The 15,785-nt window shown below is 38.2% G+C and overlaps 1 protein-coding gene across 2 annotated transcripts in view; it reads right to left on the reverse strand.

Annotated features, from left to right (window-relative positions):
* Positions 1 to 15,785, reverse strand: part of CCHR9.PART0H3orf52 (chromosome chr9.part0 C3orf52 homolog) — a 517,737-nt gene that overhangs the window by 101,236 nt on the left and 400,716 nt on the right. For both annotated transcript variants that reach the window (XM_044084489.1, XM_044084490.1), the window contains exon 5: positions 9,033 to 9,220. In XM_044084489.1, coding sequence (XP_043940424.1) covers positions 9,033 to 9,220 — 188 coding nt within the window. The remainder of the gene's footprint in view (positions 1 to 9,032; positions 9,221 to 15,785) is intronic.

The raw sequence follows: 15,785 nt of genomic DNA on the forward strand, positions 1-15,785 counted from the left end.
GAGAAACAGATAAATGGACTCACTGACTATTTGAAATTTACCATTTGCTACTCTAGAGATTATATCTCATACTTGGATGTCAACGTTATGAAGTTATCTAATGGTCTAGTGAATACATCAGTACACAGGAAAGAATGTTATAGGAACACCCTCCTTCACAGGAGTAGCATGCATCCTAAACATGTATTTGACAACGTGGTTAGGGGCCAGATTATGAGGGCCTCTAGGTTAAATCCCTCAGAGCTTGGATATAGAAATGAGTTGTTGGGACTAACAGACAGATTAGTGGAAAGGGAATATCAGGTTGGATTTATTAATGATACTGTTGTGGAGGTTTCCACCATGAGAAATGACAGAGCCAAACCATACTTTTCTGATCCGATAGACCATTCTATAGGTAATGGGAACAGGGAGGTAGGACAACTGAAGTGTTCTTATATCAATGTACCCCTTTTTTATACCAATGACATATTTGATATAAAAGCTATAATAGAAAAGCATTGGCACGTATTAGGTGTAGATGAATCCATCAGTAGGTTGGTGGGGGCTAGACCTAAATATTATTATAAGAATGGTTTGAACCTTAAAAGGATTTTATGTCATAGAGACTTTGAATTCAAACACACGAGACATGCATTCAACACTGTTCCATGCAATAGTTGTAAACAGTGTGCCTATGTTAATACCAGCACCACGTTCAAACCACCTCTAATGAATAAGGTATACAATTTTTATACTGGTACGACCTGTAGGTCTGAACATGTGGTTTATTTAGCTATATGTGGTTCCTGTGCATTTTACGCTGGCAAAACCAACAGACAACTTAGAGAAAGGGTGAGGAGCATTTGTATAGTATTAGGATAGGAGATGATAGGAATGCCCTATCCAGACATTGTAAGGCCAGAGGTCCATCACATACTTTTAGTTTTTTAGTAATTCAGACCATTGATTGTAACCCTAGAGGAGGTGATATAGAAAATCTGACTTTGGAGAACGAAACCAGATGGATTTTAAGGTGGAAAGCTGATTTTCCACCAGGGTTGAATGACAAGGTCAGCCTTCATCCTTTCCTGAAGAAAAGGAGATTAAAGGCTTTATTATAGTTAATCATTATAATTTTAGTTATAGGATGGTAGGACTTTTTAGGAAGTCATGTTTTGTATATTATATATACACATGACAATGGATTAATGGTTTTATACATGAAACATTTTTAGAAGTTTGTTGAATGTGAATGTAATGTATTGTTGCTATGTTTTAGCACCATCTAGTGACTTATGTATTAATTACAAGCTAATACATTGCTTAGATAGGAAATGTATATTTGTTTAGATTAGGTTTTTAAATATGTTTTTAGATATATTTTGAATATGTTTATACATACATAATGATATTACCTATTGGATGTATTTTGTTCATGTACTGTACATCAGATGTTCATATTGTGTGATGTCAATTTTATTTTTATTTTTATTCATTACGTTCAATTAACACTTTAATTGGTTAATTAACCCTGGATATATAGGACTGTGCTATTTGCTTGCTCTTTGTACAGTCTGATGAAGCCCTATTGGGGTGAAAGCGCTCACTGATTAAAGAACGTTCTGTTATATTAACCTGGAGTATCTACTTTATGGTCGAGTGAACAGTGCTTAGTGGATTACTGAACTTTTAGTTTCATTTTCAAGCCACAGCGTTCCTTATCTGATTTTGGTTTACTTGGTTATATTTTTTGGAACGCTGCTCTTCTTGTGGGTTTTTTCGTTGTTTGAGACACTGTGAAATATAACTGAAACCCTTCTGCTGTATCTGAAATAAAACTAAATCTTTTCCATTCTTTGCTCACATAGAGCAAAAAAAAAAAAAAAACGATCAAGTTGCCAGCTTGAATGGATATCTTATGAAGGGCAGCTTCACAAAAAAGAACTGAGACAATTTAAATCTAGCCAGCTTAGTACAGTATACACACACGGAAGAAAACATTATTCTGATTAGTTAGCTAACTTATTATTATTATTATTATTATAATTAACACTTGTTTGCCATGAAAGTCCAACTGGGAGAATTTCCCATTTTCAGCAGAGACCCATGAAGAATAGCTCTACAACCTTAACATTAATCCAAAAACTAGAGAGTTTAGCATATTAAGAGTGAGTAAAACAGTATGAGTGACGTTAAATAGCATAACAGTAGCTAAAACATTTTAATCAAGCTGTATAATAGTATATAGGTTAGCAGAGCATGAAAACAGATGCCAGAGACTAAAGGCAGTGAGTTTTAGTACAGCACAGAAGGGATCATACCTCTCAACCTCTTAGCACAAGAAATCTGGATTGAGCCAAAAAATAACAGGGGGGGTGCAAATTGTGAATATTGCTTGTATATATTTAGAAAGCTGCTAGAATGAAAGGTTTTGTGTTACCATGAATTTTCTTAATGAAATTAAATATGAAACTCAAATGTCCAGCTTTTTTTTAGTGAATTCAGTCCTCACTGATTTGCCAGAAAACCATAAAGTTTATGAGGAACAGAATAAAAACATGAGACAAAAATCTGTACATTCTGGAAAACTCTGGGTAGTTGTGAGGTATGGAAAGGATTATAATGTACTGCAGGTTATTTATTGGGTTATGAGTCATAAATGTAACATACTTAGAGAGGGATTAGAGGTAGAAGAGCTATTATGGTCAGAGTTTTAGGAAGGAGATTCAGGGTCAAGATCGAGAGCAGGTTACTGATTGTTACTGTTACTGTTCATAGGGTGTTGTTTAACCTGGTGAATAACAGGGGTAAATCTATGTTTCAGTTAAGCAGTGTTTTAGGGCAGCTTTGAAAGACTTGAAATAGTTAACTGACCTTACGGAAGGGTGTAAACAGTTGCATGATTTGACAACATAGTATGAGTGTAGCCTCTGTCCAGCCGATTTGAGAGGTTTACAGGTGGCTAAAAGATTTTGGTCAGTGAAATGCATATCTCTGTTTGGTGTATAGGTAGAGAGAGAGGTGTTTGGAGCAGGGGAGATTGTGGGGTGATTAGTGATTTTGTAGACAGAGAAAAATTGTGTAAAGGTTAGCTGGTGGGGTAATTCTATCCTTGTAGTGTTTTGAGTGTTGTATAGTGGTGGGTACAAAAAGAAGTGCTTGCTGTGAATTTTGCGACTTTATTGCAGCATTGCTGAAGTTTAACTTTTTATGATGCCTGTAGGTTTAGAAGTGCAAAAGCACTATAGAGAAGTGAAAGGAGGAGGTATGAAAAAGTAAAGGTACTCTTGGTAGGACTGGAGAGGAAACTTTTGGCTTTGTAAAGTGTACCTAGTATTTGGTGATTTTTTTTAACCAGCATTTTGATTAATCAGGTCATATTTAAGGTTATCATTAATTATCATACCCAGTAAATGGTATGACAGGTGACTTTGATGATGGTGTGATCAAGAGACAGAGAGAGATAGAAAATTGTAAAGTTAGCTTTGCCTGATGAAGAGATTTATGAAAGAAAAGTAATACTTTGGCTTTCTTAGGATTAAGCATGAGTTGATAGTCATGCAGTCATGTTTCTGTGGCAATAAAGGCTTCTTCTACTATTTATTGGAGGTTGGGAGGTGTGTTAGGCTTGCCAGAAGAGCATATAAGGGTGGAATCATCTGTGTATTCAATTAGTGAAGCTTGTTGAGGTGATGTGTGAAGAGTATTAGTGAAAATGTTAAAGAGGAGATTACCTAAGATGGAGCCTTGTGGGACTCCAGTGGAGAGTTTGGATACCATTTGATTGCTTGTTGTCTATTGGAGAGATAGCGATTAAACCACTGAAGGGTTGGAGTGCACAGACCAAGGAAAAACATTTCATAAAGGAGTTTACTGTGGCAGACTGTGGCAGAGGCTTTTAACAGGTCTAGAAATAGGGAGGAAAATAGTTTGCCTTTATCAGTTGTTTTATTTATGATTTCCGTAAAGGTTAGGAGTATTGTATTAATGCTATGAGATGGACGGAAAACATATTGTATGGAGGTTAAGAGTTTTTCCCAGAGAAGGTACATTAAACAGTATACATTTTTCTACTATTTTTGAGAGGGGGATAATATTGCTGTAGGTATAAAGTTATTGATTTCTGTTGAAGTGTCACATTATGAAGGGAAATAATGTGGGAATTTTTCCAAAGCGGAGGGCATAGGATTCCTGGATTATTCTGATTATGAGTATAGAGATAGGGAAGGCAATAATGTCACATGCTATTTTAAGATATTCACTTTGGAGGTTGTTAGCAGAGGTAGAGCCTGCTTTAAGATGACTTAGAAGTTGTTTTTTATATAAGATGTAAGGACAGGTTTTTAATCTAAATGTAGATACACAGGGGTGGTAGTAGGAGTGGGGAAATCAATAGTAACGAAGTTATACTATCTATGAAGTATGTATTAAATTCTATAGCAGTTTCAAGGGGGATATTATTTTGTGTTGGGTCAGGGGTATATTTTGGACCAGGGTGTGTTATTTCTTTGACTAATGACTAGAATGTTTTTAAATTATGCATATTATCATTTTGTGTGTTTTTGTAGTATGTTTTCTTTTCACCGTTTAATTTTTTTTTTTTTTGCTAAGATTCAAAGATTCTGAGATGCTGGAGGTTTGGTGAGGTTTTTTGTTTTTCCTATTTTTTTCCAGGCTATGTCTCTTTTATGCATAAGAATTTTACTAGATTTGAAGAACCAAAATTGTTTTGTTCAGTTTTACTCTTTTATTTCTTAGTGGTGCTTGGCTACTTAGGATGTTTAAGAAATATGTATTAAATCTGTTTATGGCATTGGCCAAATGAATAGTTTTTAGGATGTTCCACTTTAAGGATGCTTGAGTAGTACTGAATGTCTCTGGGTTAAAATTAGAGAGATTACAGATAGTTTTATGGATCTGCTACTTAGACGGGTGAGCTATTGGCATAGATGGAGAGGAGGTTGCTAAGAGAGTTTGATAGAGTACCTGCAGTGGTGAATTTGTGGCAAATGGTGCTAGAATTCAATCAAGTGTTGAGCTATAACTTTTACCTAAATATGTGGTGCTGTTTGTAAGTTGCTTTAAGCTGAACAGGTTTATGCTACACTTGGGTGCATTTGAATTTAGGTCTACCCAATTGATATTGACATCACCTAGCAGAATTTTTTCATGTGAGATTGTTATAGTTATCCAACAAAGAATGTCTTCTAATATTGCTATATTGTCACTTGGGGGGAACTATAGAGGGTGATAATGCATATTTGCTTGTGATTACTGATTTTCAAGAATGAGATAAGCAGTACAGCTGATTTAAATTTTGGTATTGGCTCTTTGCAGGGAGAAATATGATAGATAGAGAAAACTAAGGCTACACCTTCTCCTGTCCTGTTAATGTTGTCATTATGATGATATTATAAGTCAAGGGGAGAGTTATTTCAGAATCATTAATGAAAGGTTTTAACCAAGTTTATGTGATTTCCAGGATGTCTGTTTTATAACGGGATAGACAAGCATGCAGATCTGTGATACTGTTTTTTATGCTTCTAATATTTATGCTGGCAAAAGTTAGATTTTCTGGTTGAGAAGTGAATGGTTGTATTTGATGGATTTGTTTGGGAGGACTTTTGTTTTATAGTGGCTGAAGGGAGGACAGGCTTGGGGTAGATATAAAACCCTAAGAAAAATTTGGTGCTAAGGAATATAATTCCTGTCTGCTTTTTTGAGATTATTTGTTAAGTGCAATTTTATTTTAGTTTGGCTGGCGATGGTGTTTATGATGTTATATCTGGGGTGAAGCTGGGGGCCTCTGTAAATAGACTGCATAAGATGAGTATAGAGCTGGCATGGAATGCATGAGTAACTGGAATGGAAATTGCAGGAGAGATGTTAATAGTGACTATCAGGTTGTGATACCATGAGATGTATGTAGATAAGAAGAGTACTAGGGTGAACAAGCTGAGAAGTAGCACATTTGGTTGGGCAAGTGGCTTTTTGCTAATCTAGTCGGTACTAGGAATAATCTAGATAGAGTAGGTTGAGGGGTATAATTAGTTTTAGTGAGGATAGTTGTTGACAAAGAAGGGGAGATATTGCTATGCACATGGGAAGGTTTGTCTATTGCTTTTTGTAAGTGTAAGTAAGGTGTGTGTGTGTGTGTGTGTGTGTGTGTGTGTGTGTGTGTGTGTGTGTGTGTGTGTGTGTGTGTGTGTGTGTGTGTTGTGAGATAGGAAGGGAGGAAAGCTTTGTAATGTAATGAAGTAATAGTATACAGAGACTGGTGTGGAGGATAGGAAGCGATGGAAGGAGCTAGGAAGAGGTGTAGTAGTGAAATGGAGTGTGGCTACAGTTGAACGATGGTGACTGGAGGAGTCAAATGAGGGTGAGGTACTTACCCAATATCTGTGAACCATCCAGCCAGCGATGCTCCTTCAGAAGGAAGGGTACAAAGGAAGTGAATGGTAAACCTGGCACCATATATTGCACATGTATGGCTGATATCATCTACAGCCTACAACCCCACAGACTGCTGAAATAATGAAGGGGAAGGAGGTGCAAGTATAATGTGTCAGAGTTTTTACAATCTGAAAGATGGGTTACCTGGAGAGTTATATATACCTATACCCTGCAACAGATGAGGGGTTTATCTGCTTACTGTGTGACCCACAGCAAGCCAGTCAGACAGCCAGACAGTCCTCCTGAGTTAAACTTGAAATGAGTCAGTATGGATCAGTACTTTATACTACTTAACAACACACACAGGCAAACACACACACACACACACACACACACACACACACACACACACACACACACACACACACACACACACACACACACATACGTGTGCACGCGGACACGTGCGCAAACACACACGCACAAATACATAAACTATACAAGTTCAGGTTCAGGTATGGGTTCATTGTCCTAAAAGTCTGCCAAACTTTGTAACAGATATTAACATTATAACTCATCAATGTTAGCCTTAAAGTGTAAGACTTTCACTACCTTTAATATTTACAAATAATCTATTCCATTCAACTACTATCCCTTCGGAAAATCAGGTTACATTTCTGTTGCTTTTCTTTAAGTATCTTTAATACTTTAAGGAGTTTAATCTTTACATTATTACTTTATTTTCTTAATGCCAGTCACTCCCATAAAAATGGATTATGTATTGCCATATATATGTGTATATGCTTTCCACACCTAGTAATAATATAGAGGATTATGAGCGGTTCTGCAATTGTAACCATATTACTGTGTGTTTGAGATATGGATTCCAAGAAATTCACTTCAAGAGCTCTCCAGTTGCACAACACTGGAGAAAGGGCAACACCTTACTGTCTCTGAAAGTGGCTTTCAGTGAAAAAGCCATCACGCTGCTAATGATCGGAGAAACAGTGCTGTACAAAGTAAATGGCAACTAATGGTATCTGTAAACTTTCTAACATAGCAGTCACACCAACACAGCCAATTAAATTAACCTTGGCTGTGAAGCAGTCAGATTTCTACATTAGGGTCCTTCTGGCAGTGTTAACTCATAACTTACAAAGACCGGAAACCACCTCCCTTCTCTCAACCATGTCTCTGTTCTAATAGCAACATTTATATTATGAGAAACTGGTATATTTTATTAAATATACCTTGTTGTTTAAACTGTGTGTATTTATTATATATAGTTTGCTGTATGATTTCAGTGCAATGAAACTAAACTGAAAAAAATGAGTCATTACTATCAATATATTTCAAAACGATCTATCCAAAAATTTACTTTCTTGCTTTCGTAAATGTGAATATAATTTGACTCCTCTTAGTACAAGAACGTTTTAAGATAGATTTGAATGATAACTATAATTAAACATTTTACTCATACTCATCTTTCTTAAATAGAGAGTTACTCAGTCAGTTTTAAGGTTAAGGCTGGAATCAACCGAATCTGTATGGCTTGTAATTGAAAATTACACCTTTAATCTAAGTTCATAGGTTAGTACAAAGCTAACTGCCCTTGTGAGCCATTTTAAGCTTAGCTAATTATCCCTTGTGAGACTCAAACCCTGTACCTTGTGTTTGTAAGGCAAACTCACTTATTTCCCTAGCTACAGGTTAAGGGGTTCCTAAGGCCATGCAGTTTGTACACATGCACAATATTTTTCTACATGAATAAAATTTGATTTGATGAATTTAGTGAAGGGTCTGCTAATACAACTACCCATACCTGCCCAATAGATGGAGTACTTTATGTTTAGAGAAGTATCTTGATCCATACCAGAGATGATAGAGATTGGCAAATTTTACATTTTATTTATGCATGCTTTTTTTAAACAAGTAAAACCACGGGACACAAATGCTTGTTTTCTTGACTAACAGTTGAACTTTACTAACTGATTTGGACTATGACTGATATTTATTAACTACGCTGGTTTAGTAGTATTACATCAGGTTTCTCTGCATGTACACTACCTAACAAGTGCACGTTTGTGTAACTGCAGATGTGCTTTCTGGTTTTCAGTTCATGTAGTTCATTGGAAGTAGTAGAGCATATCTTAACATTCACTGTGAGTCACATACTAATGAGGAGAGCTTGTAATTTGCCAGTAAACTACTATACCCATGCAAAGGATTATTGTATGGGCACCACACAGAATTAGGAAGGAACATTCACAGAGGCAGTCATAAGACACAACCTGAAAAACGCAACTATGACTTGGCAAAACATATTCCCGAAAGTGATGGAGGTAGTCACAAGCAGGAAAAAGTGAACAAAACATTAATTGTTCCTTGGTGTTGTTATACTGTAGATCATGCCAGACAGAGTAGCACCCCTGGCCCCGATTCACTGCCTCTAAATGCGCACCCATATATATATATATATATATATATATATATGTATATATTAAAAGACACTGTAAACTTGCTAATAAGAATTAATTCACAGCACAGAGGTTAGGTATCACATGTAGCTAGCTTCACTAACAGCTGATTTAGAATAGAGCAGACTGTAAACATGTGTTACAATTGGATATGAATGAGTAAATACAAGCAGAGCTTACCAGTCAGTATCAACGAAGACGGTTCAATCTGTAGTCCCTGTCCACCTTCAGGAGAGTCTTCTTGGTCACAGACATACTGTTTGAGGACATTGACCAGCACTTCCTCACTCAGGGTGTACTGCAGCAGCAGACTGTGGTCAGGTGGAAGTGCAAACTTCAGGCTGTACGTTACAGTGGTGGTATCATTACTAAAACAAATAAATAGGATCATGAAGTGACTTGCATGAGCAGCTGTGAGATTAAATCAGTACAGTTACACCGATGAAGATGCACTACTACTTGTGATGGTAAGACAGATTTTAATAAGTATTTACAACTCACAATGACCTACTCTGTTAATTACGTCTCGCCATAAAGGCCAGGGCATCAGGTAACAAAAATGTGCTTATCACCCTCCCAGAATTTATACTACCTCTACCAGAATGTACACTTCCTCTTATTTCCCTGGGTTTACACAACTGCAAGCAGTTATAAACTATAGTTAAGAAGATGTGTAGGCTGATTATCCTGTCTAACCCTAAAGACCATCATTGTGTAACGCTATGTAGGCATCAGTAACTTGTGGTACAGAGTGGATCAGTTTTCTTTCCTGCACTCTCATACACCATCTTTTTATTTGTAATTGCCTTCTCCTCCCAATACTCAGTTCTCAGTAGGACAGAGCAGCTCAGCAGCAGTGCTGAACAGACCCAAATTTTTCCTCTCTTTGAACAACAGAACCTTTTCCAAGCTATAACTCACAGCTTGGAAGAGCCTACCAGACATATGAGAACATTCTCCAAGCTATAACTCACAGTTGGAAGAGCCTGCCAGACATATAAGAGAACATTCTCCAAGCTATAACTCACAGTTGGAAGAGCCTACCAGACATACGAGAGAACATTCTCCAGGCTATAACTCACAGCTTGGAAGAGCCTACCAGACATATGAGAGAACATTCTCCAAGCTGTAACTCACAACTTGGAAGAAATTAGCAGATGTATGAGAGAACTTTTTCTAGGTATAACTGACAACATGAACAGCCTGCCCTATGTAAGAGCCTACCAGACTTACTTAGACAGAGCTCTAATGCTGTTTTTTTTTTTTTTTTTTTTTATTACAGAAGCTATATTACTAAATCTGGTTGTGACTTTGAATGTAGCTGGTGCTAAAAGTGCTTTTTCTTGTTTGACACATTTTTTAGGAAAGATCTATCATTCAACAGTGCTTGGTTGGGAGGTAAACTTTTGGGAATTCTAGGTTAAAGAACGTTTTTCCTTTCTTTATTCTCAGCATGATACAGCTGAAGCAGTGATACTGTGAATAGTTCATGAAGCTGCCAAAAATGTTGAATTGACTAGTTCATTGCAGTGCATGAAAATCTTTAATGAAAAAGTACAAACCTAGAGGAACAGCACTGGAGTCATAGGCTTACATTGAAAAAATATAAATAAACTTCAGCATTGGTTAAATGTGACTGTACTGTTTGGTAACTGGTTAGTAGGGAAAATTCTAGTTTAGCAGCGAGTCAGTAATCAGATGAAGAGATGGTGTAGAGATGATGTGAAATCACCTGACTGCAGTGTCAGATGACAAAACAAATAATGAGAAGCAACCGTTCTACTAACTGAGGGCCGAACCATTGTGACCTCAGAGCTACAGTGCATGCACATACTGTGGTAAAATGAAGAGGAGAAAAATGTGGAGGAGAAAAAATAGAAAGGAGATAGTGGAAGGGACATGCAAATACCTTATAATCACTTATTTTATTTTTCTTATTAATCTGCTAACATGATAGGTATGCTGATCCAAAAATGACCCCTTCAGATGTGACCAGAGCACAAGGCCAAAATAAAACAAAAAAACAAGGTGCCGCATGGATTATAGTACATATAAGATGTTGATGTGGCACAACAGTTCTACATAACATAAGAAGGTTAAAGCTGGACGGTTACTGTGAACTGATGCAAATATCAAGATGGTATAGCTGTGAATGAAGGTGGAAATCAAGTGAATAGTTATGTATTTTTACTCTAACACGTTACAGGGGGATTCAATAAAGCCTACACAGTCATTTTTCACCATGTGTGCATCGTGGCATGATGCACACATGGCCATGAATAATTTTAGATTCAGTAAATTCCATGTAGCAGTGCACTCAAGCGCAAATAAGGTAAATACTGTGGCTTGCTAATTACAGCATAAGTAGCTGAATTGTATGTTAATCAAACAAACCAACATGGTGGAGCGATTCAACAAGGTCTAAAGCTACCGTGCATACTCCATTCTGGTGTTCCCCATGTATTCAAAAACTTTTTCAATACAGCCTCAGAAATCAGTCTACATGAACAGAAGAGCAAGTAAAGGTTGTTAGATTTGTACAGAACTGACCTTAATATGTGACAGCAAACACATGATTCCAGTTCTGTACTGGGTGAATGCAACAATAGCAACATATCCTTTCTAAATGCCATGACATAAATGCAGTTTCACTCCCCCACCCCTAAATGAAGAATACACTTTTAAATAATGCAGACAGCTATAAGTGTAAACCCCATGAAACAGACTATTCAAAATGGCTGTAAGCATGTGACCCAGAGGCTAAGAGATCTGGGGTATCACAAGGAGACACTTTGAGAATGAGCATTACTTTCTCCAATGATGTTAGCTCTGTTTGTGATATTATTAAAAAAACAATGGCATGTTCTTACATGTGACAACAGAAATAAAAGTATCTTATGTGAGTTTCCTAAATTTTGTTTTAAGAACCATGTTTCTTTGAGGAAAATGTGTTATAAACCATTCCATTAAAAAACAAGGCTTACCAACAGGGTAGGAACTCATCCTTGCGGAGACTGTAATTTGCGTCAGTTTATTGAAACTACTGATAGATTTGAACATTCTGAGACCAAGCATGTCTATAAATTTAACTTTTTTTCAAACTGCAAGAGCTGTGATCTTGTGTATTTAGCGAGCAGCACTGTTTGTAAAAGTGTCTATACTGGAAAAACTAACAAAGCACTGAAAGACCGTATACATGAACATATTTATGAAGTGCCTAGAAATTATGACAATAATGCATTGTCAAAACATATTGTGGCCACTAGAGATACTCATAAGTTTAAGTTTCTTGTGCTACAACTTCTTAATGTCAGCATTAGAGGTGGTGATGTTAAAATGAAAACAGAATGTACTGAGACTAAATAAATTTTAGAAGTCAAAGTGACAGAGGAAAAGGGATTAAATGACTATATTTCTCTAAGACCACTGCTTAGGTCACGTGACCTTAAGAGTTAACTTCGTGTATTTAAGTAGCATTCTGTGCCTGCTTCATTACATCTGAAGAAGCACCTGGATTGATGTGAAAGCACTTGCCTCTTTCCTGTTTGTTTTTAACATTTTTATACTGTTTTATTACATTTTTGAACTGTGACTTCATTGGATTCTCTCATGTTGACTTGTTACTTTTTTAGTTGAATATGCAGCATGTAGCTAACGAAATATAAGCATATTTTCTCAAAAACAGTACTCCTCTGGGCAGATATATAGCAAAGTAATACCCTCCTGTGTGTGTGTTCAACATGCAGTTCCCCTTCAGTTTCCCCTGACTAAACAGTTGCCAACCTTGTAGATTCAGGGCAGTCAGCATGGTGAAGATGCAGATGAGGTCGGAACTCATTAGAATTGCTGAATCCCAATAAATTTGAACTGTATAGGGATGTTCACATCATGTAGGCACTCCTTCAGTGTTTGTTTTCAAAGGATGGTAACAGTGAATGATGACATCAGGGGGTGTGTCAGTTTAGGCTTACAGAGGTGTACACGTAGGTATTTGAAGGGTGAAAATGCACACATTGCACAATTCACAAGCTCTCTTTCATTAATATGCAACCTCCTCTTCATTTGTTGGCAAAATGTGTTGTCCCTGTCCACTTTAAGTACTTTTTTATTATTTTGGTCATTGTGCAATAAGGCACTTAGCGCAATCACTGCAAATGGAGGAATCCATGTGCTTGTTATGTAACTACTCCTATGGCAGTGCATGTATGTGTAGAGCTGGATTATAGATAGTTCTGGGTTCTAGTACAGGGTGTGCAACCTTTCCTTCAATTTTTGTACTCAATGTTTGTGCAATAAAATGGGGATGGAGGAAAGTAATACCAATTTTGCCTGTGCTTACCTTATTTGTGGAGGCACAGGGAGGTGCCTGGAGGTGCCCATAGTGCACTAATGAGCAAGCAGCAGGTGTGTTTAATAGATGCTAATTACAGCATAAGTGGGTAAACTGAATGTTAATGAACTAATCCAACATGGTGGAGCTATTCATCAAGTTATAAAGCATACATGTTGACTCCACACTGGTTCTTCCTGCATATTTTAATAATATTGGAGTAGAGACATGGAAACTCTACAGGGAAGCAATGCTAGGGGCTGCTGCTGCTTTGATCCAGCTGTATGTACTACAGGCTAAAGCCACTGGTGCTGCTGCTGGTTCCAATAGGCCTAAGCTGAGAAGGAAAAGAGTTTTCAGGCTCTGGGTAACTTTTCAGATGGTACATGGCCTAGAGATTGTACAAGGTGGACATGGACACACTACAAGAACTCTGTGGCCTCTGCTGCCCTCAGCTCAGAGCCAGAGCCAACTGAGGAGAGACCATCCCAGTGGAAACTAAGGTATGTGTAGCCCTTAGAATCTTAGCTACAGGTACATTTCAAAGACCAACTGGGGACATGATGGGTGTGTCACAGGCATCAGCATCCAGGATATTCCATCAATTCTGGGATGCATTGCTCATACATGCCACTGAGCACATATATTTTCCTCATAGTTCTGATTTGAGGGCCAACAATATGCAACAGTTCTACCATGAACAGCACAACCCTGAAGTACTGGGAGCCATAGATTGCACTCATGTACACATTAAGGCACCACCTGATGAGCAGGGTAGAATCTACTTTAACCACAAGGGATATTACAGTCGTGTGTAATGCCTAGGGAATTATCTTGAATGTGTGTGTGTAACTCAGGCAGTTATCATGACTCCCATATCTGGCACACATCACAGCTGTACCAGATGTTTGCTAGGGGGGACATCCCACAGGGCCATTTACTGAGGGATGTTGGCTATGCACTGGAACCGTGGCTGATGATACCCATCAGAAGTGCACAGACAGCCATGGACGAACACCATAATGAGGCACACGCTCAAACCAGAAACATCATAGAGCATGTGTTTGGGCTGCTGAAGTCACAGTTCCAGTACCTGGATACATCTGGTGGAGCCTTGCTGTATAATCCATACACATGTACACAAATCTTCACAGTATGTAGTATGCTATACAGTCTGATCCTGTGGAAGCAGCTGTAGCAGAATCAGCCAGGAGAAAGGAAATACATCCACCCACCTACGCCTAGGTCACCACAGCTACAGTCAGAGGAGGACTTGGACGGGGAACCACCAGCTGCTGTGGCAGGAGGCAGATGTAGTTGTGTTCAGTATGCCCTTGCTTTGGTAAAGAGATTTGTTGGTTGATTTGTTATCCGGATAGGTGACATTCATACAGAAGTGTAACAAGGGTGGGGTGAAGGAGGCAGGTGCCCTAGGTGCAAAGGGTCATGGGGTGTGATTAGGAAGTGCAGTTCCTGTATTCTTTTCTATATCAGCATTTCTGAATGCTAGTACAGAAGTGTACTTTAGCAGTTCCTGTGTGGTGAACTGTAGCAAGCTATTTGCTACATATGTAGCAAATGGCTTGAAACAATTTAAAAGTATTTTTGTTGCTGTTTGCCTGAACAGTTGAGGGTTTGAAAGTGGGGAATGGATTTTGGTGCAGAGTGCCAGTCTATGAGAGAAGACCTTTTTTCTCCTTAATTGAAGAGCTGGTGGCACGGCACCAGATCAGGGACCAGCACCGGACACTAGGTAACCCATCTACAGCTCTGCATTCACAGGCAACTTACATAGTAATCGAAGTCATAGAAAGTACCTGGCATACTTGACAAGCTTGTCCTATTTCAAAGACAGCTGGCTACCCAGAAGCACAGCTATGTTCTACTGAGCAGTAAGAGCTGCAGGATCACATGAAAGTGCAGTAATCAGGGGCATAGACTCTCTTATTGTGCATGCTTCCCTCAAGTACAGTACATAAAATGCATTAAATGTAAGCTGCTAGTAAATGGCATGCACCTATGCATCTCATTGGGAAGAAATCTACACAGCTTTACCCCAAAGACATTGCTTATTCTGGTGAGAAGTTCAGTATGTGTTGATGATAGTGTGTGTGTGTGTGTGTGTGTGTGTGTGTGTGTGTGTGTGTGTGTGTGTGTGTGTGTGTGTGTTTGAGTGTGAACTGGCATAGAAATGGTGTATGAGTTGGTCTGTAAGTGTCTGTGCATGAATGCTTATTGTGTGTGTGTGTGTGTGTGTGTGTGTGTGTGTGTGTGTGGGGTTATGTCTATATGTGGTGGACAATTGCATCCTGATGTGACCTGCGGATGGTGTGAATGAGAAGATTATGGATGCTGTACTTCCAGGTAAGGGATGTGCATGTTTGTCTGTCTATCTTTGTGACTCAGTATGTGTGTGTTTGCATTTCTGCACATTGTCTCAATTTTAGACATGGAGGCTGGGTAGAGCAGAGCTACAATGTATAGCATGGCTCCACTTTACTTAGCCTTCTCTGTCTGATAGTCTAAGCTATGTACAATGTGAATGTTGTGCTTGTGTGTGCGTGTGCGTGGTATTTGTGACATATGTGTCTGTCTGTGCCTAT

Source organism: Protopterus annectens, chromosome 9.part0, assembly GCF_019279795.1.
Source record: "Protopterus annectens isolate FY-2018-M chromosome 9.part0, PAN1.0, whole genome shotgun sequence".
In the NCBI taxonomy this organism is placed as follows: domain Eukaryota; kingdom Metazoa; phylum Chordata; order Ceratodontiformes; family Protopteridae; genus Protopterus; species Protopterus annectens.